The sequence below is a fragment of the Sinohyriopsis cumingii genome, chromosome 4, assembly GCF_028554795.1.
Source record: "Sinohyriopsis cumingii isolate HCF-2022 chromosome 4, ASM2855479v2, whole genome shotgun sequence".
Classification (NCBI taxonomy): domain Eukaryota; kingdom Metazoa; phylum Mollusca; class Bivalvia; order Unionida; family Unionidae; genus Sinohyriopsis; species Sinohyriopsis cumingii.
The window spans coordinates 66358869-66384900 of record NC_142964.1 but is presented as its reverse complement, the minus strand read 5'-3'; the positions used below and the strand labels follow the sequence as shown (position 1 = coordinate 66384900).

General features: G+C 35.7%; 2 protein-coding genes across 2 annotated transcripts; one reads left to right on the top strand and one right to left on the bottom strand.

Annotated features, from left to right (window-relative positions):
• The first annotated feature begins 324 nt into the window (after positions 1-324).
• Positions 325-12340, top strand: LOC149801373 (uncharacterized). Its single transcript, XM_089956794.1, has 2 exons — positions 325-688; positions 12282-12340. The coding sequence occupies exons 1-2, from the start codon at positions 325-327 to the stop codon at positions 12338-12340; spliced, it is 423 nt and encodes a 140-aa protein (XP_089812920.1).
• Positions 11369-25357, bottom strand: LOC149801372 (uncharacterized). Its single transcript, XM_089954305.1, has 7 exons — positions 24799-25357; positions 22107-22221; positions 18700-18811; positions 17915-18073; positions 13802-13916; positions 12708-12779; positions 11369-11673 (listed from the first exon to the last, which is right to left on the bottom strand). Exons 1-5 carry the CDS (start codon positions 25043-25045, stop codon positions 13902-13904), a joined length of 648 nt encoding a protein of 215 aa, XP_089810431.1. The 5' UTR covers positions 25046-25357; the 3' UTR covers positions 11369-11673; positions 12708-12779; positions 13802-13901.
• Positions 25358-26032: the final 675 nt, after the last annotated feature.

The following is a 26032-nucleotide window of genomic DNA, read 5'->3' as shown; positions in this document are numbered from 1 at the left end:
ACAGAGGGAAGCAGTATGACCTTGCAATCCTTGACTTCAGTAAGGCTTTCGATCGTGTCCCCCATGAAAGACTCCTCAGTAAGTTGGACCACTATGGCATCAGGGGTAACACACAGAAATGGATCAGAGATTTCCTATCAGACAGATCGCAGAGAGTTATAGTAGATGGAGCAACATCAGACCAATAACCAGTTGTTAGTGGGGTACCTAAGGGGAGTGTTTTGGGTCCCATACTCTTCCTGGTGTTCATCAATGATCTACCTGCAAGCGTCAAATCCAACACAAGACTTTTTGCAGATGACTGTATAGTCTACCGGGAAATAAATGTCTCCAAGGACTGTGAGATCCTTCAAGAAGACCCTGGCCCTCTGGGAAAGAACTTGGGGCATGTCGCTCCATCCAGAAAAATGCACCATCCTAAGAGTTTACAGGAAAAAATCACCAATCTTGTCCGAATATACTCTTAAGGGGCACAAGTTAGCCAATAAGCAGGCAACACAATATCTCGGGGTGGAATTGTCAAGAGACATCTCTTGGAAAAGGCACATAGACAAGAAAAAGGGGAACAGTAACCTTGGTTTCCTGCGCCGCAACCTCCAAATCAACAATGAAGAAGTAAAAAGTGCGGCATATTTCACTCTGGTTCGACCAGGTCTTGAGTATTGCTCGACTGTGTGGAACCCACATAGTAAAGATCTAACAAAAATGCTCAACCATTTCCAGTGGGAATCACTCGAATCCAGGCGAACCAAGGTCCAGCTAACCATGATGTACAAGATTGCAAACATACTAGTGGACATACCAGCAGAGAAATACCTGACCCTGGCATATAGCCAAACTAGGGCAAACCACAGGAAAAAGTTCCAATTAAACTCAGCATCGACAAATTGTTTCAAATTCAGCTTCTTCCCATGTACAATATGGACTTGGAACAAATTACCATCAATAATTGGAGAAGCTCCTGACTTGGTATCTCACAAGGTGGAGCTTTCCAAAATCACATTCTAATGAACTAGTCAGCTACAAGTAAGACCTAGTGATTCTCAGGGCTATGCCGGTTGAGGTTCCATATCTCATTGCCGCTACGGTAGCCGGATTGGTCTGAGTATGAAAGGATGAAAACGTACACTGACACACTTTTACTTATTTCTGCCTTTCCTATCATTACTCTTCTGACTGTCCTATCACTTCCTTCTTTACTTTATCTTTGACCACGTACCACCCGTTGCTTAATAGTCAAGTGTGACTGTGTCAACGTATTTATAGATAGATAAGGCACACATGTTAAATTAATTAAAATCCCTTATCTCTAAACCTTACACGATAAGAGTGGTAGAGCGTGCAGTTATGTAGTTGTGGCTTGGTACAGTAAGCAACACTGGGTATCTAGTTTTTGTGAAGATTTTAGCTTTTTTAACATAAAATTGTAGGACCCTTACTTGGTGTTTGTGTGTCCTTTTGAACCCGAATGTAACAATGACCAAAAACTCAAATTTAATTAATAACAGATACCAAAGTTAGTCTATGAGATTTTGAAGAAAAATAAAGGACAAAGAAAAATCATATACATTTTCATGCTATTATAAATCGTCTCTAAAATTTAATTCAAAGAATGAATGACAATCGTTCCAACTACATCCATCAATTAAGTATTTTTCCAGGCCAATGTTTTACCTAATACTAGTTTAACATTTTGATAAAACCTTCTTCTACAAAGAATTACACCAAAATTAAATGACATCAGCAGATAAATGGAGAGATTATATACCACATTGATGAAGTAAAATCCAGTACATTTTTCACTTGTGAAGATTGTGAAGATAAAATTGTACATACTTTGATTTGACAGCTAGCAAATACTTCAAATTATTCTACAGATACATATCGTATTTTCGGTGAACAAAAGTAAGCAATCGTGGATAACTGTTGTACTGGCAAAAAAGAATCTTTCTGGCGGCGAACAAATCTAATATTCATCCATGTAAAACAATCTTTCCTGAATTTATTTTATTGCTGCTTTGTTGTTTGTTTTGTTTTGTTTATTTTGTTTTTACCTCAGATTTGTATCATGTAAATTGAAACGTTCAAAATATTGATCCAACACAGAAAATCTTGGTATGTTTTCCGTTTTGGACCTAACTTTATGCAATGCTTTAACTTTTGTGGCGATTAACGAACTTTTTTAAAATAATTTTTAGTCACGTTAATTTTACCATTACAACCGTTAATCAAATTTTTTGGACTGTAAAGGGTAACATTTGTAAAGTTAATGATTAATCGAGGTCACCTCGTGACAGTTTAGGAGTCCATTAATTAACAATGGTTCTCATGTAGTCATGGAAATGACATCTAATTTAAACGTGATGGATATTTTTATTACAAGTGACTTAGCTCTTTGTGTCACGTAGAGAAAAAAATGTGCATTCTTTGTGAACTGGATGGAGAAAAGATTACATAAACTAGGAACGAGATTATTGACACCATAACTGGATTGCCTCGGTGATAACGGTATCCTCTGGACAATCTCAACCTGCACGACAATACAGATGAATATAATAATATTATGGGCCAGTGAGATTTGCATTGATGAACAGATTACTTAATTCAGAATAAATTAAGACCCAGAGCTTAAATACAGTTCTCTAATCTCCAGGCTTTGGAAGTTCGTGTACAGATAGGCTCTACCCACTTCCGACCGGGCCACGGTACCAGTAAACGTTTACAAGGTCAGCGACTTTATTAAAATAAAGATAAGGATGAGGGATGAAGGAGACGAAATCAAAACGATAAATTAATTTAGATATGTCTTACAGATACAAAAATTTCGTTATAATATCGTGTGAAACAAATGATTTCGAATGACTATTAAACCTTGGAGTACTTTAAATGAAGAGAGAGAGAGAGAGAGAGAGAGAGAGAGAGAGAGATGCACGAAATAATCAACTGCAAAGAAACGAAAATGCAACAGTCTTCATTTCCGTTGATAAAACAAGTAATCATGATTCCATTGCACTTTTAGCGTCCATTTGTAAAACCACAAGGGCGCATTCGACAAGAGTAAACGAATACAATAAATCACAACGCTCTATCCAGCGTATTATAAGTTTGGAATATTTAATAATACTTTCCAAATGTAGATCTAGATGTTACTTCGTTTATTAAGACTTTTATTGCTATCAGTTCAAACTAGTTAATTAATATTAAAGCATATATACACCAAGAAAAGAATATCCAAAGCAATCCTTCCACAAAATCCCCCAGTGTCCCAACAGTCACCGATATATTATCAAAATTCCATTATACTGAAAATGAATCATTGGAAACATATATCAGTAAAACCAATAAAACTAAAAGGAAATTTGGCGAAATCTGCTTTTAAATTTCCTGTTCGTAGTTCAAAATAAGTCACTTGTCAAAAGCTAGGATTCATTGGATGAAGATTAAGTAAATGAGAGAGAATACACCCTTGTGAAATGTGGGACAGTGACAAAATGTGAAGAAATAATGATAGTTTGCGAGAGGCTTATCTTCAGCAGCCCCGACGTTTTAAAATATCACGCGTGATTGTACTTGTTATATATAAGAATTTAATGTACGAACGTGGTCGTCATGTAATCACATACCTTTGTTTTAATGCTTTGTCAGGTTTTCTCCTGCATAGAGTAGTTTGTATAAAAACTCGCTTTAGGTTTATAGCCCATGTTACTATACGGTTCAGTTACGTATTTCCCTGATTTCTTCTGCTCTAGATAAAATGATATTTGGTTGTGGAACTGGTAGAGTTTGCATGTGTAACCCGGCTGGGCGTCATGTAATTGTTCCTAAATTATTCGGCTTATACGCGAGTATATACGGTACTTCAAGTCGGTTTTGTCATCGTCTCACGTCTGTGACGTGGACAAAATAATATCATAATATCATATATTCAAGTCTTTCATATGAGAACTACAATATTTTTATATCATATCTTTATGTCTGTAATATGAACACTACATCATCAGTTCATATCTTCGTGTCTTTCATATGATTAGAAGAACAGTACCGTTCAGGTTGTTGGACAAGTCCCATGGAGTCACTACCGTATATTGCCAGCTAAGTTACATTATATAAGCACATATATAATCTCAGGGCCGGATTAAAGCCTTTGGGGGCCCTGGGCACAGCCAACATAAGGGCCCATATATATCCTGCCTTGTCCATATATATATATTTACAGTACTATTAACAACACTGCCTGTGAAATCAAATGATAATATACGCGGCCCCTTGAGCCTCGGGGGCCCTGCCTGTGAAATCAGACGATAATATTCGGGCCCCTTGAGCCTCGGGGGTCCTGGGTACGTTGCCCACATTGCCTAATGATAATCCGGCCCTGTATAAGCTACAAACTAAAAGTGTAACAGAAGCTGAGAAATCGCTCGGCTCCTTCACTTCGACCTTCTACGTATCAATTAAGAGAACATACCAATTTCATATATGTGAAGTGAATAGATCAGTTTCATATATTTTATTTTAAAGAAAAATATTATAACCAATGTTTGTTAAGTGTACAGGGCGATTTACTATTTAATAGGTAATGGGAATTTATTGTCCTTCATGTTTCCACTTTGTTAGATCATTGGATCGCTGGAAAACTGCATTTCAAACCCCATGGCGGCGCGTCAGCCTGTTTGTGGTAACGGAATTCAGCCAAATATCACTTGAAGCTAAGTCAGGGCTGTATGAAGGATGTGGCAAAGCTGGATAATGTGCTTCTTGTGGGAGTCAAGACGACGAATTTAGGAGTCATGGAGCAGATGAATACCTCGTGTACAGGTACGTGGAGGGATGGTTCGGTAATGTTCCACGATGTTTGGTAACACTTTGGAGGCATAACAGTATCCAGTAATACTAGCAATGTCAGGCACATGTACCTGGACAACCCGGCTATTTGCATCGAAAACTAATGCATATATAACTCTCTTAACGATTCGACTTCCTCGAACGATTAGTGGTCTCTGCTCCATTTCTCCCATCCAAAAGGTGGCGCTATACAGTTTCACATTTTGCATAGGGTTAGGATTTTAAAGAAAAAGAATATCCCTGGCTTTCCTCACTGGTTATACTGGCTATTTAAAAAAGACCTTGTATATCTTGGGTATAATGCAAAGAACCTTTAATTCCCTTTATTTTGGTGTATGATTGATGGGTGTACTATGGGTTATAGAGTATACAGCTTAGCCTTATTTCAAATGTGCACCTTTCAAAAAAGTGCTAGCTCTACTTGGTCATTTTCACTTCCTGAACTTCAGAGGTAAATTGTGTAAAAAAAGAGCCGATAACTTTTCTTACATTTTATGTATTTGGTAATTCATTCATTGCACTTTCAGAAGCTGGTATTGTCTAGTCTGGCAAAATTCATTTTCCCTATTTTAATAGCTGCTATATATAGTGTACTTTAGATTAATTCAGACTGATTTTTTAACACAAGGGAGCAGTCATTTTAGTTAGCAGTGTGCTTAAATCATGTAAAATTTCCAAAAGTACAATATCCGGAAGAAATATCATCCACATTACATTAATGTAGCATAGAGGTATGCAAACATTCTCACCACTGTACATGTTTTAAATGCGAAATACTTCACCTTACAAACGTCACTCTCTCAAAAGTACATATTATCTGGTGAGCGCCACCAAAATAAGCCTTTACTTTTGAGTCGGGTTCAAAAACCGTTGGCAATGTCGCACAAACGAATCTTCTTACTCTTTTCATATTCGGTGATGATTTGTTTGGCTACTTCATCCCAAGTGTGTTCTATATTATCGTCAACGCATGCGCATCTTGCACGAACCTTTTTGAGTTTATAACGATTCCTCCACATGTTAAAAGCAGCTGACAAATCAATGCCTGTGATAATAAAAATATTGTTCACTTTGTATCGAGCATCCGAACCAAAATGTCCCTTTCACAGAAGCCACTTCAGGCTCCCTTCCCGAATCGCATAACGTGCATGGGTCATCTCCCATGGATTCGCGACCATCTTTGAAACGATAAAACCACCTCAGAATTTTGATATACGATAGCGAATTGCATCCGTAAACTTTATCCAAGTCAGCCTTAATTTCAGTCAGAGAATATTTTAACAGCGCCAGGATTTTTATTTTTGCTCTTTGCTCAGTAGCAGAAATTGTCACCTTCTACATTTTTACGTCACTGTCATTTTGCCTATTTTGTTTCACACGGATATATCTGCACGTGTCCCGCGTTCTAAAGGTACAGCTACCTATCATTTCATGGAAAGTTATTTTGTCTATCGATCGATATAACATTTATTGACAGGTTAAAAGAAAGGAAAACTTTAAAACACAATATTCTGAAATTTGTCATAACATCTAGAATATATTCTGACAAATAAAGAGAAGCAAACATTATGCAATATGTTTTCCTAAAGAAATTAATTGCAGATATTTCTTGACATGGCAACCAGTGCAAATCAAAGAAAGATAGAAGATTAATACCATAAAAAGAAAGAAGTGGAAATGAAATATACGCTGTTTCAATAAAGTGAATTGTTTTAGTTCAACATCTAAATCGGAAGTGGTAGTGCCCAAATCCCCACAGACGTTGTTCTGGGGGTCTTTTCCAAAATTTGAATAAAAAATAGATATAACTGCATTTGTGAGTAGATTCTGTTACTGACAGTTTGCCAAGACAAGCACCGTTTACATCTTCCAGAGTTAGGTTGTATTCGGACGAAAATAGGGCCATCACTATTACTACCGTGGTAATGTGAAAAACATAACACAAATAATAATGTAGTTGTAATGTTGTTGATACCTAATTAAGAATGCATATCAAAACAGAGCTTGGGAATTTCTCAAAAATGCTGCCCAAGTTATATTTAGCTTTATCCATTTTCGAGCACAATCTACCAACCCTTGGTTTAATGCGAGTATGTGTCAAAAATTAAAAATCCCTGGAACTGGATAAGTAATCAAGCTTTAGCAATCTAAGATACCCAGATGCGCTACATGAAACAAATTCCTTCTCTTTCGACAGAACACTATAACATGGTACCATACAAATACCAGATAAGATGGCGGCATTCTTGTTTTCGCTTCCAGCTGCAATACACTGCATTATGTACGACACCATGGAAATTCATTCTGAAAAACTGTTGAGCAGGACGACTCATGATAGAGATAGACACGGAAGAGCATAATTAACTTGTTGTTTTGCCAAATCAGCGGGAATACTAACGGACACCTCATTGGTTTAAGATACTAAAAAGACGTAACACTTGCATTTATTTGCAAAGAGTCGAATCATCAACCTTAGGTAATATGGTGAGACTATTAATTAATTTCGTTCATTTTCCTTGTTGTTAAACATAAAATGTGATGCGTTATTTTACAGTTTCGCGACGAAGTCTTTCATGCATCACCACTCAAAGAATATCAAAATAATGATATCTTGGAAATAAATGAGTTTTGTGACAATGATGAATTTCTTGTGTTCGTTATAACGTAAGTTGGAGATATGGAGCCTGCATGCTTTTATGCATATAGAAAAAAATGGAAAATAGTATTGCTAATGAAATTTTTCCTTATACATATATAAGCAACTGGTGCACAAAGTATATTTGCACTTTTTGTAAGAACTGCACCATACTCCCTCCCAAACCCTCTACCCCCCCCCAAAAAAAAATGTTTATACAAGAAGTCATTTCCTACAAGTGTCATACAAAGGCAAATCTAATGTGTATACCAACAAATGTCCTAATAATACAGCAATTTTGAATTATAATAATTTATGAACCAAAGTTCAGCTGTTATGATTGTTTTCAGGTTTATTGCTTAAATAATGCGTCGACATATCTGGTGATTGATAGTTACAAGGTTCACCCGATCAACTACAGCAAGACAATCTACTTATTGTCTTATTTATACGTACCCCTTCAACTTGCAAGAAGAATTATGATACAATCATCAAGGACAAAATATATAATTGAACAAGGTGCTAATTGGCTACCAATCCAGAAAAGCCATTATGCAGGCGAAACCATACACCATCCAATAATGGAACAGGCAATCTGGCATGAAAACTTGACAGTATCTGGCAGAACAGCAGGGCAGATGGTACGCTTGTTTGGATACCTTTCTGGAACGATAGGAACAGCCAAGCCTAGGTTATGTTCTGAATAGAACACATGCAGAAGATGTGCTATCCCACCCAATCTAATGCAATCAGATTTTCCATTTTTGCTCCTGTTTGCCGCAACGTACAAAACATGAGTAAAATATTTAACGATTTGATTTGAATCAAACCGAGACGCTATCCTGCTTGTGAATCTGTTGCCAGGCATGTAGTATTTCTAAATGTTTCTCTGTGGTTGCGTAAGAGTAAACAAAATGTAGTTTAGTCACCTACAATCTTTGTTTTCAATGTGCAAGCAAGTAATTAATTTTGTTATCTAGAGTTCCTCTTTCCACTTTGGAATAAGCAGGATATAAAGAAATAAATGCATTTTAACCTCACAAAATAATAAATGTGGTCAAAGTGAATAAGGAATATGTAGAATGAAGGATTCGAACTATTGCGGTTATTCCATTCGTGTATATGTATTAGGCATTTAAAGGTAAGGTACAACGAGTCATTGTTCTGCATCTAGTTTCTTTTGAGTGTAGCGGTTTTCGGTATTTATTTATGTATTTATTTATTTATTTGCTATATTTTCAAGGGCTATGTTATACTCATTCTTAACTCTGGACTGACTCTTATTAATGGAACAACTTAAACACTAATATTTACATTACATTCTGTGTGCGACGTTGGTGAGTACCTGTACGAAAACAGTCTCTGGAGGAGGATTTGTATCTCTATTAACAAATCGATTAAATGACCCATAAGACGTATTCAGTTCCATAGACCAGGTAAAAAACAACACTTCAACTTTCTGATAGATTTGTGACACAAATGCGAATTAGCATGATGTTTTAAAACATAATGGCATAAGTAAAGCCACATTGTATCTCTCCAAGGTCTGATGCTTCATCGCTCAGACACTATTGTAGTTTTCTTTTAAGTAAGTTATCTTCCCTCTGTAGTATTGACTGGGTATATTTGCCTTCCTTGTTTTTTTACTCTTCATTTTTTATGTACACTTTATGACATGTCCTTTTCATCATCACTATTCATGCTTGAAAGACACATCAAGGCACCTGACCAAATGCAGTCAACCGTCACTTGTCACCCTCCATACCGATTTGTAAGTTCGTAACCTCCTACTGGGTATTATATTCATCAAAACTGGCACATATCTCGTGCCGATATTCTCCATAAATGAGAAAGTGTTCCTATGCGTATTTGGAAAGGTAGATCTGCTTGACTTTATAGAGTAATCTGATAGCAGATAAAAGGAGACACATGTATGGATGAAAAGGTAAATATTTATTGTGTATATCCTATGTATATATTTAGAATATCTGGTACATTTTATTCTTTTGGAAAAAACAGAGCATATTTGAAGCATTTTTTCTTTATTGCTTCCTTAATTGTTTTAAGATTTACACACCTTTTAACAGATTGAACCATTATCTTGATTTAGACGCCTATGGAAATATATTTTCAGAAGTCAATAATCTGCTATTAAGTGCTAATTATTTGAAGGAGACATGCGTCTGTTACGGGGGAATTTCGTGCATGAAAATCCATTCATCTGAAAATACCCTTCCGAAATCTTTTTGTTGTGTACTTTTGAGCCTTTATTCAGTTTTCTTAAAAGAAGGACATATATTTTTTCAAAGCAACAGGTTAGACTTGTAAAGGTGTAATGATAACCATTGTCATAGAAACATGAAGCATTTAAATAGCCAATCAGATGCTTATTCATAGATATGTCGACATTCAGTCCGTGAGAAAATATGACATTTCATTTTTTATCATTTTTTTGCCAAGTTCCAACGCTGATGATATCACGAGGCTGACAAGGCTGGACTGATTCTTTAAGCAGTCTTCTTCGTATTTACTTTGAAATCCTTTAATTTTGTAATAAGGGATTTAAAAAGGCTACCAAAATATATGCCAGTATAAAACTGCCATACGTTATGTATCTTGAACAGTTGATTTATTCAACAACAAAACGCATTTCCTGTGTGGCCCGTTTGTTCTTTGTTACAAAGGAGCGTTTGAATAGTCATTACTCACCCAATCAGTGAACCCACCAACCGAAGGGCAAGAATCTCAAACATCCGCGTTTGATTGGATTGCAGCGAAGGAAAATTCCATATGACAGGAGATAACTGACAGAGATGAGCTTGAAGGGAAACGTGCCTCCCACCAAATTCCTTTGATAATGGGCTGTTATTTGAACAAGAATAATATTTGTACTTTAGAAAAGTAACCCGAGACGCTAATGAAATTGCTTGAAACAGGCTTCTTAACGCGCTTCTCGCCCACGAAATCATTCCAAATTGAAGTCTCCATTTTTTGTGCTTATAAATATCGAGGCGTTTGCTATAACACCAATAGGATTGTATTAATGCTTTACCGGTACATGGTTTAAAAGCTTATCATAGCTAATTTAGTAATAACAATATTATTACAACCATAATAAACTTTTATGGATACTATCGAAAGTGACAAAGAGCAATGCACACATAGAGTTTCATGTCTAAATATAGTGTCTTGGAAACTGATACATGTAAATGCAAAGGAGAACTCTATGGAATATGAACGCAGAGGATCGCTAATTAACAAGGAACGTAGTGAGGACAAGGAGTGAGGTTCATTAATTCGTTTGTATTATTAAGTTGTGAATTCTTTTCAACCAAGAATTGATGGTGTTAGCAATAGTAATAATTTAAAGTCCACAGCTGGCTTTAACGGTTTATCTAAGAGGTCTAACTATGTCATAGTTCCAATCGGAATGCGAGTAGCCGCTAGAAAAGAAATACATTTACGATAATAGGCAGTCTTTGTATCAGATCAGATTGTGGACTTACCTTAGCTTAGTTCAGTTGAATTACGATAAGACAATGTCTGACGAAAAAGAGTGAGAACAATGTTCGCATCCAGAAAAAAAGCAATCTGAAATGTAGTTAGCTTTGCTATTATATTTTATTTTAAGTAAAATATCTCAATACTGCACAGTAGAATAGAGCGCTGTCTACAACCAATATGGTATCTAACTGCCACCTAGGTGGGAAGATAACATTTTGCTTTTTAGCTAAAACTGTCTAGCTTGGGAGTGCTGGATTTACGAGATAGTAGTAGTTCTCCTAAAGTATTAAGATCGGGTAATGTATTTGAAGTAGAAACCACAATTTCGATGGCTTGCTTATATAAAATTGACATTTACTCATTTTTTTAAAATCCTTTATTCAGAGTTTGATAATGGATGAAGTCCTTCTAAACTGCAGTCATTATTATATACCATGTTAATATTGAATTTCACGAAGGCAGCTGCAGTAGATTGGCGGTTGTCATGCTCAAATAACAATTAGTGGAATGCCGGTTAGAATAATCCCCAGACAAGACTGAACTGTCATCAGTGTTTGTTGCTGTGCAGGACTGTACAATCACTGCATCGGGCACCAAACAGTCTTTCACATACTGATATATCATCAAAATGTTCTATGTCGGGATAGAATTAACTCGCAAACAAAATGCACAGGGTCTCAGCAGCTGCCGCACTACAAAGAAAATCATGATATAATTAATATCTGAAGAAGAACGATGCTCTCAAGTTTTAATACATGTCACATAGGGTCATATATTTACCTAACACATTGGTAATATACTTTCTATCTGATCGGATATTCAGAGAAAACAATTTTATTTTACTTCCTACATTTTTCTTGAACTGTCCATTCATAATATAAAATCCAAATAGTTATTTGTAAGTACGAGAGCTAGTCATCATACCATGCCCTTTAGCGCCATTCCTTTTTAAGCATCGTGGTTGTTCCTCTAACTGTGTCTATTTTCACACATACCCACATTGTGTGTAAGCATCGATGTTAGTGATTTTTAACATTTGTATCTCAGATCATATTCGTTTGTAAGTGTGGGGGTGTTGGATAATAAGAATGTGTGTTGGTCACCCAAACAATTTTACCCCTCCCCCCCCCCCAACTGTGTGTGTATTGTTGACGTTTCCATTTGGGGTCCATATAGATAGGGTTTCATACGGGCTATACCAACTCATCATGTTTTATTCCTACTTGAAAGATACAGTAACAGACAGTAATATAGTTCCACTGTCTGCTTTTCTTTCACATCATGTTCATTTTCCATATAGGTGCTGTTGTGGCCAACAATGTTACAGTTCCAAATGATCCTATACAGGCCCCAATATAATTTTCCATATGGGAGCTATAGTGTACCACAGTCTTAAATATCCATAAGGTTCCATACTTATCCATGTCTTAAAACTATATATTGACATCATATTAAACTCCTATGGGGCCCCATATTGACATCCGTAATGTTAAACTGCGTAAAGCTATACAGTCTCTAATGTAATGTTAAATTCCTATAAACACATCACCTCCCATAACAACTGACAGCGAAACGAATTAAGACAAAATGACTTACTGATAATTCTTGTAGGGTACATTAATTAACACAAATTTCCAAAGGGCACATGCTCTGAAAATGTTATGTTAGTACTCTAAAAAGTTTCAATAACAAGTCTGACACGCAGAAATAAAAAATTCGCTGGTACCTCTGTACTCGACAGATGATCTTCCTCCTGATTTGCATTTCACTCAGCAAACTCTTTGTTCATAGGTCTCACCTATAAAAAGAACGTATGTATGTATGTATGTATGTATGTATGTATGTTAAAACTCCTATTTAAGAATGGACTGACCAAAGTGGTCTGAATTGAGAGTTCGTCCAATTTCAGAAGAAACATCTGATACTGTACATGATAAATAGGACTGTACACATATAGTTATGATAAATAGGACTGTACACAAATAGTTTATTTAGTTATATCAAGATACATTATATTTATCAGCACTGCATCATTATCAATTTTTTTAGAAGTATGAACCCTCATGGAAAATTAAATCTAGGTTTAATTTCATATTTTTTTTACTTAAATAGTGTTTGGTAGAAGTTCCTTGTATGCTGTCATGGGTTGAGTCCAATGCGGTATTATATAGCCTACAGTCATGTTTTAAATTCAGTTATTGTAATCCTGCTACACGTACGTTTGTTTGTTTCATATTGGCGGAAAGAAAGGGTATGATATGGCGTAGGAATACTTTGAGGCTGTGAGGCCAAGGCAAATATTTTCGCCACATCTGATAAGCATTTCCCATTGCTTTTGAATACAATCGGAATGCTGCTTTGCATTTGTTATATACCCATTTGCTGCTCTGTCCAGATTATTTTCCACCATGTAGTGCGAATGCAATTCAAAATAAATTGAAATATATGAAAGTGTGACTCGGTATATGGAAGACCATCGATGCATGAAAAGTCAATGAGAACCCCTAAATGAAATGTAGTTCCAGAGTATACGATACAGAGATATGGATTGAACATCCGTATATAACAACACTTCAACCGTGCAGGTTTAAATAGTTATGTAATAAATTACAGACCGTGTGTATTTTCCTTGATATGTCAACGTCAAACGGTTAAACCATTTACATTTACCAAGTTCAATGCACAGGTACATTGTGCAGAACATTTCTAAACGATATATTTTTTTAACAAGGAATCAATTTGTAAAGGACATATTTTTGTAGGAAATCCACGAGGGTGGGAGTCTAATGGGTAAGAAGATAAAGACAAACAAATTCTTACTCTAGCCGCTCCTGCTGGACTACTGACGTTAAGTTTTCTTGCTTCACTCAATTCCTCAATAAATTCATCAACGTTAATCTTGTTGATTGCCAACAGACCATCATAGTACAGGGTCCTGTAGGGAAAAGAAAGCTGTTATTTTATACGTAGTGAAACCAATTGATAGATTTGTTAATGTACTGGCGATGCTTGAGAGTAACCTTAACAAACTGATTTTAATTATTTTATTCAAATATAGATGTCAGTGTTGTTTTGGTTTCTAATAAGTTATGAACATTGCTGTATGATACTTGCTATTTTTTATGGTTTTAATTTACGTTATTTCTACAGTTCAAAGTTGGAATCGAGCATCATACATCACAGTCACACTACAAATGTAAAAACTTTCCTAGAGAAAAAACGAAAGAATTATGAATGCTTTAAATGAAGAGATAGTACGAACTACCTGAAAGCATTTCTTGACTGGTGCAAACAGTCGCAAACATGTAAGAAAGGTGAAAAATAACAACAAATCATCAAATATTCATCACAAATTTTGGAGGATGTTTTACAGGTTCACAGGCTTATTTTCCTGTCTTTGTTATTTTGTTCTTAACATCAGTTTCCAAAACAAACAGTGCAACGTATAAATAATACACATTAACTAGAAATTTTGCCAGGGTTTTTTGCTGGCAGAAGTTTTGAGGACTTGTCTTGATTTGTAGAGCAAATATTGCGCACAAGATTTCTCCAAATCGTTCTTTCTAGCCATTTGCCTAAAATATGTTCTGAATTTCGTTAGACATTTTATTTCCTGCACATGTTATACTTTATTCACCGAGGAAAAAGAAGATGGATATTCATACTAAATATGTACATATTTTGTGTCCCAAATCATGGAAAATATCTTCATCAAAAATGTAGGCAAACTGTGTACTTGTCCACACATTATTTACATCCATCACGCTGTCTCAGAAATGCAAACTAAAAATCAAATAATAAAATATGACTTCCAAGCCATACGAAATGTTTACAACTCAAGGTCATTTCTAGAAATAGTACTCTTGCAATGTGTTAGAAAAAATATTTATACCAAAAAAAATATTTTGAACACACTAACTGGGACGGAAATTTGTAGCAGCCAAAACACAATATATTCAAACGTTTCATGCACTAAACGTTTGACATGATTAGTCAAAAGACCAGTATCAGTTAATACCTTGTGCTTGTGTAGATCCACGTGACATAATTTTTCCACATTTAGGTCATTTTATGTTATCAGTCTCGTTTACTTTTGAATTTATCCAGTTCCAAATTTTACTGATTTATTAAACCTTAATTGACTCACTACTATTACTACTACTACTGCTGCTTAACAATATTAGATGACAGATAAAAAATATCCAACAAGAAGATTAAAAAACAAACATTATGAAATTGCAAAACATTAACACGCTGGCAATAATTAAGGAAGTAAACATTATCAAGTCTTTAAGCCTGTTTCTGTGGTGTAAATAGGTGAGCTGTAAGAGCACGCTTGAATTAGATCACAGTATCCTTATTTCTACGATCAATGGGCAATTAGTTCCATATAGCTGGGCCCTGGTAGGCAGAAGAAGAAAAAAAACTTTTTTTGTATGACTTCGTTTTAACAGTTGAAAAAATTACAATACAAGTGTCAAAAGATGAGCGTAAGTTCCTAGGTGAAGTTGTTGTTGCTTTAAGGTTAAACACAATTTATCAGCACAAGATAGGCTATACATGACGGCCAGTAAAAATGGTGGAGGAAGAACCCGGGAAACCCCCGGAAAGAACCTCCGACCCACGAGAAACTACAGTCAATCTTTCTCATGTACCCATATTGGCCGAGCCTGAGACTCGAACCCACGCAGACTGAGGTGAGATGACAATGATCCATAAAGGTGAGCGCGTTAGACCACTCGGCCACACTGGACCCCCTCGATGAAGTGTGTACATGGGTTAGGTGAGATAGATTTATTAGACTGGAGCCAGTCATTGAAATGTAGCATAGTGAGCAGACTTTGTGTTTGATTCTGGTTAGAACTTATTATAGGCAGTGAGGTTACAGAGCGGGGATGGGTTGGTGGTACTCAGTTCTTCGTACTCGAAGGTTAATCAAATCAGCTGTATTTGAACGTTTTCGAGTTTCTGTATTAGATACTGAGACGAATCAGACAAAAGTGAATTACCCAAGTTCAATCTTCGTTGTACTAAGAAACACACAAGTGTATTGCTTTATGAAAGACATGGAAATATATATATTTAGGTCAACGTCCCATAGTTGTCATATCTCCCCATTTTGCGGATTAACTAGCAAATAATATTTGTTGCTAACAAATAACTAGTATTTTTCCTTACCGTTCTTCGAACGAAAGTCTTGCGTGATTTTCAAACAGCTGCTTCCATGTTGAGACTAAGCAATTTACTTTATCTCTAGTGACTTGTTTAGCTTGTATCTCATATCGGTCAGAGATCTATAGAAAGAGGTAAAGGAGTAAAGGAAAGAAAGAAAAGAAAGAAAAAGTTATCGAAGGGAGCTTAGAACATATTGAGATAAAGAAGTTTATAAATAACGGTTCGGTGAATGGTTATCAAAAACTAGTTTTGTTCCGATAGCCTTAAAAACTAATAGCATTTAAAGAGTCTCTGAATTAATAAATTGAAAATTTCTTTTTTGAGCAAAAATTGCTGGTGATGGCTTTTAATATTAATACTGGTATTATTTTAACCACTACTACTACTTCAACTACTACTACAACTACTATGATCTTGAGCAAAGATCATTAACGGAACTAGACCTTTTTCTACTAGCTACTTGAAGCCGCTGTGGATAAAGAGTGCGGGTTTGAATCATCACACCAGCCTAGGTCAGCTACAGTGGTGTGTCCTTGGGCAAAGCACTTTACTCCAATTGCCTCGACACTAAAGAGTCTGATTGTGCTGCTGTTCTGTAAATCAAGGTGTGTGTGTGTGTGTGTGTGTGTGTGTGTGTGTGTGTGTGTGTATGTTTCAGGTGATTTTCCCTATCAGATGTCTACTGTGCGTCAATTGGGATTGCCAAAGGTCTCCATTGTTTGTTTTTCCTGGGTACAAAACTGAGTGTATTTCACACACAGTTCTGCGTAATGAGTACATGGCTCCTCTTGGGTCTTTTGCTTCGCAAGAATACGTGCACTGCATATGTACATTGTATAGAAAGCGAACAAGTAGTTCTCTGCCCCCTTTTTTTTTTCTTTTTCTGACATTGGGGTTACTACCAGTAAAGTCAAATAAATCATAAAAGAGACATAGAAAAACTTGCTGGTCTGCTATACCATGTACATAGTTTTATTATGTTATGTAGATTTTATTTTGTATTAATGGTTATATGTGATATATATTTGTATTTTGTAACTGACCTTGTCGAAAATCAAGTTCACAGTTTACCTGACTATGAACATTAATTTTCCAAACAGCGTAATATATAGATAATATTTCTCTGTGAGTGTATATTAAATATTTGGATCATTGGAAATTGAGGTAAGCATGTATAGTTTGATCTGAGTATAGAACTACAGGCAAATCAACACATTCAGTGCTGGAACTTATTTGGAATACCACTGAAATTCATTTGGAACTTTACATATTTGGATTTGTGATGAAAATTTGGATTTGAATCACAATACAGTTAAGTTATTTTTAAAATTTTAACTTTGTTTTCTAACGAATTGACTTCTTTGCTGAATTTTACAAAACGTATTGGTTTTTGCTCTTTTCTGTTGCTTAATTTAAGACCACAAAGTCGTAATAATGGTCACTACGTAACACTACATCCCTCTGGAGCCACATCGAAGTCTGATTCACTCTCAATGCACATTAGAAAATGACACAGTCATATATAAATGATACAACAAATACTCGAATCTTATTTCCAGGTAAAATATTTGGCTAAAATTGTTCGTATTCAAACATTTGCTTCAGCACTAAGAGGTACCAAACGGGACGTGTACACGGTACCATGGATACGGTATGTGAATCATTTGCAAAAGATGGTAGAAATTCCATATTTTAGTGGATATGCCAATTCCTGAAATTACTATGGGATTGGGAACGTTTTTTTTTTCTTCAACTTACATGAATAAGCTTTTGTCGCTTTGTCTCTTCTTTGTCTGCCGTATTATTGAAATCCTCCCTTGCTTTAAGTAACTTCCGTCGTGCCTTTCCTAATTCGTTGTCAGTTGCGACATTCGTACGTCGTAAATGCTGAAGACGACGGTAAGTACGAGTCACTTTCTGTATAAGAAAACACAAAAAATAATTACACTGTCCGCTCAGAGCATACTTCATGATAATTTGCTTATACCTTTTTATACTGTCAGTTCACAGCATTCTTCATGATTTTTTTATAATGCCTTTTTCGTGCATATTTGCTTTTTTTTTAAACAATTCGTTTTCAATGAAGAGTTCAAATGACACTGCTTTATCCATTAGGTATGTACATACATTTTCAAACGTAGCGTGTGATTTATGATGAATCATTTGCAACACATTAAAACTCAAATTGCTTTCATTTAGAAATATAATTTCATTGAGTCCAGTCTGACCCACTTACATTTTATTCTCGTGAAATCAACTGCAGTAAAACGGAAAAAGAAGATTTAGAAATTGGATACAATTAATTTTCCGTCCATATTGGTGACTTTCCAGGCACTTTTATCTACTGAAAACATTCTTTTAATCTCATGTTTAACACATCTGACATTTTTAATATTCGGTTGTCCTTATCATTTTATTTCCAACGTTGACAGTTTCAATCGAGCTCTTTTAAAAACCAACGATAATTAGGTTCAGGGGGAAAAACGGACAAGTAATTCTAACTGTAAGAATACCTGTTACAGACAATAGGCATAAAACAGTACCTTGTGCTTGACATCAAGTTTTTCAGCTATTTTAGAAAATGATTTCTTTGCTTCCATAAATTCCTTTTCTGTCTGTTTTATCTCCCTGACAACTTCCTTGTCCTCCACAAAACTAAAAGAAAAATCCGTAGAATAATAATTAAAAGCAACGCATCTATTGTATCGTTAAATATTTGAAAATAATCGATTATGTTAGAACTGATTATGTATGTTGATTCTATTTTATACCAATCTCACACCAACACATAAAGTAATATATCATTTCATAGAACTACCTGAACTGGTCAGAGGGTTAACATCGTGTACAAGACTTTGCTAATGGCAAATGGTAGCCTGTTTGGGTGCATTTTCTAAGGCTGAAGGCAAAAAGAAAGGTACAGGCGAATGCCATTGGTACAAGCAGCGTCCGTTCAGGCCGCTGCATCCTAAAATGTCAACATAAGTAGTCCAGTGTAACCAAGACTCTGTGATATATAGTGGAGCTCACACTCGATTATGTCTTTTCCTCTCAGAGAATGCAACTATTATGCCCCAACAACAATATAGCCCATTTTTAAGGTTATAATCATGGGTCAAGGGCACTGCTGAAAGCGGAAGACACGGGGAAATCTGTTTCTTCTATAATGCTAAACGAACTGTTAGAAAAAATTAATATATCATTTTTTTTTCTTTCACCGATATGGTCTGGCAGTTATTGTTGACCACCATACAGAAAACCAGGACCGGATCAGGTAAAGATTTTTTCGTGGGGGGGGGAGGGGACGTAGGGGAAGGAGGCAAAATTTCACAACGGCTCTGGCTTGCCGTCAAAGGGCACCAAAATAAATGCATGTATGTGTGTCTTTATCCAAAGTGTGCATACTATCCAATAAACGTGAACAAGAATAAAAGGATGGTCAAATTTCAGGTGACAAGTAACAAGTGAATGTACGTTTGTGTGTGTGTATGTTACATTTTTAGCCGGGAAGGGTGTTTTGGAAGCCATCCCCCATCTGGCCCTGAAATCAATGTCGTGCCTGAAGCAGACTGATACAAATGAATTCCCTTGTGTACTCAGGAAATTAATCTGAAATGGTAGTAAAACTGCAAATGTTTGAAATAGAGTCAAAATATTTTGCGGTCTAGGAATTAATAATTTTTGCACGTGGAATTACGAAATGTAAAAAGATTGTATTATCTTATTTTAAATAATTTATCTTTGACAAAGTGACCATGCTCATGCAGAACTAGCAATGTTCTGATACATGCATATTAGAAGTAAGAACCAACTATTTACACTCAAATCCATTTTAACCACTATTAATCAGAGTTCAAAATAAAACTAACTTAAGGTTATTTTTTTGCACTTTTCCTAAGATGCATGTAGGAAGTTTCCTTTTCAGAAGTTTGAATTTTAGGAGCAGAACCTAAGGATGTCCGATTAATTTAAATCCAGCAAGAGCCACTTTCCTTGGAAACTCTTCTGCAGTGTAGCAATGTATAGTGATGTCTAGCACTGGGGCATCACGCCGCAGACATGTTGCATGATGTCCCATCCAGTCACATTATCCTGACACCAGGTCGACCAGTCCTAACACTAACCTCTTAATGCTGAGCGCCAAGCGAGGCAGCTGTTAGTACCATTTTTGTAAGTCTTTGGCCGGGGAACGTACACAAGACATACCGCATCCGAGGCGGACGCTCTAACCACTAGGCCATCGAAGCGGTTCAATGAAAATTGTCTTTATATTCAATCATTACTGTGTATATTTCATCAGAGTGAAGGACACATGGGTATATAACGCAATATAATGGATCTGCCCAGTCATGCGAACAGAAACTAAGATCTCAATGAACCATCCGTTTTTGTTAAACCAGACCACAACTATAAACGGTACGACGATGAACAGAAACATGTATAAAGTATTGAAATACAGTTTCAGCTGCCTCGAATTAGTGTCAAGAATGTCTAATGGAATCAGAATTCGTATTCATAAAATGTATGAAATACACGGCTATAACAAAAATAAGTCGAAAATTTCCTATACATTGAGAAAATGTCTGGATATATAAAATAAATTACTGTGAGCTAATGACTATTTTCAACCATTATGAACGCATTACATTAGACAATAATGTCAAACACATCATAATGCCATAAGGAGCTTAAGGCATACGTTATTATTCTACTCTTTTCGTTTTTTTTTTTTTTTCATATACAACCTAATAGTACGTAATCTATGTATTATGAATATTCGAAGCACATAATCTGTGTATCTCAATGCTCCTAGTACATAATATGTGTATATGAATAGTCGTAGTACATAATCTGTGTATATGAATTGTTACGTGTTTAAGCTCTCATAAACAGTAACAAGAAAAATGTGAAGACACCAAGCTTTTTAAAATTTAACAAATAATTTATTTCCCAAGAAAAACAAGGTAAAAATGGAAAAAGGAGCTTATGGTTTTTAAGAATCAAATCCAAAAATGATCCAAGAATAATCTAAGAATTAAAAATTAGAAGTCCTAGTAATAAAATGTTCTAATGAATTTGAGTTCGAGTCCAGACGAAAATCCAAAATGGAAGGCGATGTATGCTATAGCCAGTATAGTACTGATGTATCTACAGTTCTTTGTTGATCTATAAGCAATAATATTCAGGTATTTGAATTCCGAATAAAATTTCAATACATTTCTTTGTCCAAGAATTCTGTATGAGCACTTAAATATTTTCCAGTGAAAAGAATTAATCTCTTAGAATCCAAATAATCTGAAGAAAAATTAAAATTTAACTCCAACTAGTCACAGCATAAAAATAAAAAAAAAACATCACTTGACGTCGAAGTCTTTAAAAACCCAACTAAAATTATCTCTCAATACATCACTATTATATCTTACTACTGCGCAATTCCGGTAAATAGTGAACAAAATTTTCATTGCTGTAACATGTAATGGAACAATAACAAAAAAATAAATAAAACTAACAATCAAACAATTAAATTAAACCGAAGATAAATTATATCAAAACTACATAACAGAATGATCGTGGTACATAATATGTGTATATGAATGCTCATAGTATATAATGTGTGTATATACATACTCATGTAATATAATCTGTGGTCTTCATAGAAAAAAATCTAAGCATATTTTTCCTCTGATTGCATACCTATCAGAGTGCAACATCCGGTTTCATCAGACCAGCTTTATCATATTGAATCCTAATGCCACGATTTAGCATATATTTATAACAATTAACAAAAGAGTCTGAAAATTGAAATAAAACATTTTAAATTATAATACTAAAACAGTGTAATCTAATCTGCATTCAAACCTCGTATAAATCTGAATTAGGCCATGTTTTATCAAATGAGATGGTCGAATTTATTTAAACCTAGAAATGTTAAGACAACTATATATTCTACCTGTTTAGATTTCTTACGGCCTCTCTGTCAATCTCAGCAACGATTTGGGCGGCTTCGGCTCTAGTCCTGAACGCTTCAACATTGAATTCAAGAGCCGTTTTCCAATGGACTGCATCTGAAAAATGAATGTTATTTTTATCATGCCACTTGTATGTTGCTAAGGTGGCGCTCACCAGATAATATGTACTTTTGAGAGAGTGACATATGTAAGGTGAAGTAGTTCGCATTTAAAACATGCACAGTGGAGAGAATGTTTGCATACCTCTATGCTACATTAATGTAATGTGGATGATATTTCTTTTGGATATTGTACTTTTGGAAATTTTACATGATTTAAGCACACTGCTAACTAAAATGACTGCTCCCTTGTGTTAAAAAATCAGTCTGAATTAGTCTAAAGTATACTATACATAGCAGCTATTAAAATAGGGAAAATGAATTTTGCCAGACTAGACAATACCAGCTTCTGAAAGTGCAATGAATGAATTACCAAATATATAAAATGTAAAAAAAGTTATCGGCTCTTTTTTATACAATTGACCTCTGAAGTTCAGGAAGTGAAAATGACCAAGTAGAGCTAGCACTTTTTTGAAAGGTGCACATTTGAAGTAAGGCCAAGCTGTATACTCTATAACCCATAGTACACCCATCAATCATACACCAAAATAAAGGGAATTAAAGGTTCTTTGCATTATACCTAAGATATACAAGGTCTTTTTTAAATAGCCAGTATAACCAGTGAGGAAAGCCGGGGACATTCTTTTTCTTTGAATTCCTAACCTTATGCAAAATGCGAAACTGTATAGCGCCACCTAAATTGCGTTAGCTTACTATGGAATTTCTAGACTGCATCTCTGTTCTAAATCATCATCATTTGTTCAGATTTGTTATCCGAGGTTCCTATAATGATGTCCCCTTCTTGTTTGTTCTTCTCATCCATTTAACCGATGTTTCTGTTGTCAGGTTACCCAGTTTCCGTCTGTCCGTCCGTATTCCCTTGTTATGTTTTCCGCTTGAGTCATCATTTCTGTCCTTTGCTATTTCGTCTGTCTCCCTGATTATTTCTTACCCACCCTCTATTTCCTCTTCTTTCTTTTTTTCTTCTTGTAACTCATGATTGTTATTCTTGGGGGCGGGGGTTAGGTGATTTTGTCTCACTTTTGTTAGTTCCACCTCTTGATTTCATTCCCCCGAATCAGATTTCTTCCTCGTCCTTTCTTTTACCGCTGGGGTCGAGGCGAAGATTTGAGGCCAATTAAGTCCTTTACTCTCCCCTCATGTGGGAGCTCACCTCCGTGGAGGTCTCCTACCCCTTCTCATATTCATCTGAGGATACTACTCCAATATTAAGTGATACATCCTGTAATACATAGTATTTATTGTATAGAAGCAGTTTTGCTTCTACATCTTCCAGGGGCGTGAGAGCAAGTGGCGTTTCGAGAGGAGGGTTGCCTCCCTTTAAATTTCCACTCAAGATGTTTTAGGTGGGTTGTATCACCATTTGTACTTTCCCGTGCGGCGACATCGGAGGTGCTTGTAACTTGAATCTCGGACTCACCATCTAATGGGGGAGGGTGTTTGTTGTGGGTTGCTCCCCACTTATATTTCCCATCTCAGTATTTGTTGCAGGAGTGTTAGGTATCTCTAGCGCTATAATACACGGGAACCACTTGGTATCGGTTTTTCTAAGATGCTTAATGTTTAGCATTTCTGCTGGTATTGGTTCACCTCCTATTATCTTTATTTTTTAACAAAAACTATTTTGCATTATTTAAAGGAGCGAAGTCCGGTCTTTCTACATAGTCCCTCTCCTCTTCTCCTATTATGTACCCGATGGGGGAGGCATTACTTGATTTGGATGCAAAGGTTTGAAGTGCAAGTGGATTTTTGCAATCCCTTATTATTAAGCGGCATTGTTAACTGACTTACTGGCAACTAACCGAGTTTTACTAATAACAAACGCATGTGAAAATTGATAAAAAGTTTGGAACTTAAACATTACATCTTGTAACCAATATTTCATGAAATGTTCATTATAAACAAGAAAGAACTCGCCCATAAACCGGGACAAAATTTTAACACAAAAATGTTGGAATTTAAGCGAAATGATATGCATCGCCTAACTGATGTTCCAAAGGACCTCCAACCAATCAATGGTCACATAGGTGTAAGGAGTGATTCAAACTGGCGTCGAGACAAAAACTTGTGCAACATATACGAATTTAGCTCATTCTAACTCAGACACTTTTCATTCTATTTTCAAATATTTTAGAAAGGTAGTTAATGAGTCTTGTTTCAATCGACTAGAAATTTGTCCAAACGAAATAACCGGTTTTAAGGAAAGGAATCTGAAATGAGAAAACGAATATTCTCAGCTTTTCCATTAGTTTCACTGAACATTAATTTCTTCGTTTCAACATGGCTAGTACAATGACAAGGAGTTATACAAATAAAGTCTAAATCATAAACAAGGAAACCTGGGAAATAAATACACACAATTTACCTTTTGTCATGATCCTTAATCTTGCGATTATATTTGGGTGAATATTTTCCTTCCCTCCGCTCAGTAAATTTTGAGACGTATTGAATGAAACCGTTTGAGATTTTTGTTGAAATGAAAATGAGGCATCGATATCCAGCAAGAAAAGACCAACTGAGAGAGATTGAAAGATTTAACTTGATAAAGACTTACTCTCATTTGTGCCGACGGGTAACTCTCCAATATCTTTCTCCATATCTCGAACGATCTCTGTTGTCTCTTCGAAGAACTTTTGAGAAGCTTTTGCCATTTTGTCTAGATACTTCTTCCAGATATCCATATTCCTAAAAAGACAGATGGAAAAATTCGTAATTTCACTGACTGGTTTGTTCAGATTTGGCTCTACCGACGGAAAGAAAACTGACGTATTGAAGCAACCATAAACTATACCGTACTCCATATGTGTACGTCCGTGTGTCGTTTGGGAAGACACTTAGCTAAATTTTCTCGGCATGATACACCCTGTGATGTGTATAAAGGGCCCTTAAAATCAACAAGAACAAAACTAAAATCGTTGGGCCTGTTCTCACATTTTTGTTCTTTGTATGCTTCCTCTCATTCTCTCTGTTTCTATGGATACGCAGAGGACGAGTGGTAGATGGTTGGTTAGTTGGGTGTTTCCTGACGGCACTTTCAACACATTACAGCAATAGCGTGCCAAGGAAATAGCAGCCAATTGCCTTTCCCAAACAAGTACCAAGGCCTTCACGGCTTTCGAACCCGCAAGGAGGAGTGTTATGCGCTACCAAGTGAGCTAACGCGGTTCCCTCCAAGAAAAGATATCAGAGAGAGAGAGTTCTTCAGATTTATTTATCCGATATTTTCGGCCGAACTTCCAGCTCTTATATTAAAATTAAAAACGTGTTTTCTTGCGGGAGAAGATATCAATCATTAAAATAGAATTATTAATAAATAATAATAATAATAATAATAATAATAATAATAATAACAATAATAATAATAATAACATTGTTGTTATTATTATTATTACATGTAACAAGAACGGTAAAAATTGTATTGTAAACAAATTTACTTGTCTTACGGGCACAGTATATCATCTTGTGGTATATGTGTTCTCAATCTAGAACGTGGCACATCCGTTTTTTAATAATTTAGAAAAGAGTTTTGCAAAACAAGCATGATTAGTTGATTTAATTAGTATACTCACGTGACGAGTCTGACAGCCCTATCATTCTTGAATCCTCTAAATATTACAAAATTTGCCATTCTTTAAACTAGAAAATTAAAACGTTGCTTATAAAACAATTCACATGTATAAGACTACTTGCTCAACGTTGCTACACTGCAATAATAGATGACGTCATACGGTTAACATAGAAACTTAATCTGACGCGCTCGGAAGCTAACGAACGTATGTCACGGTCAG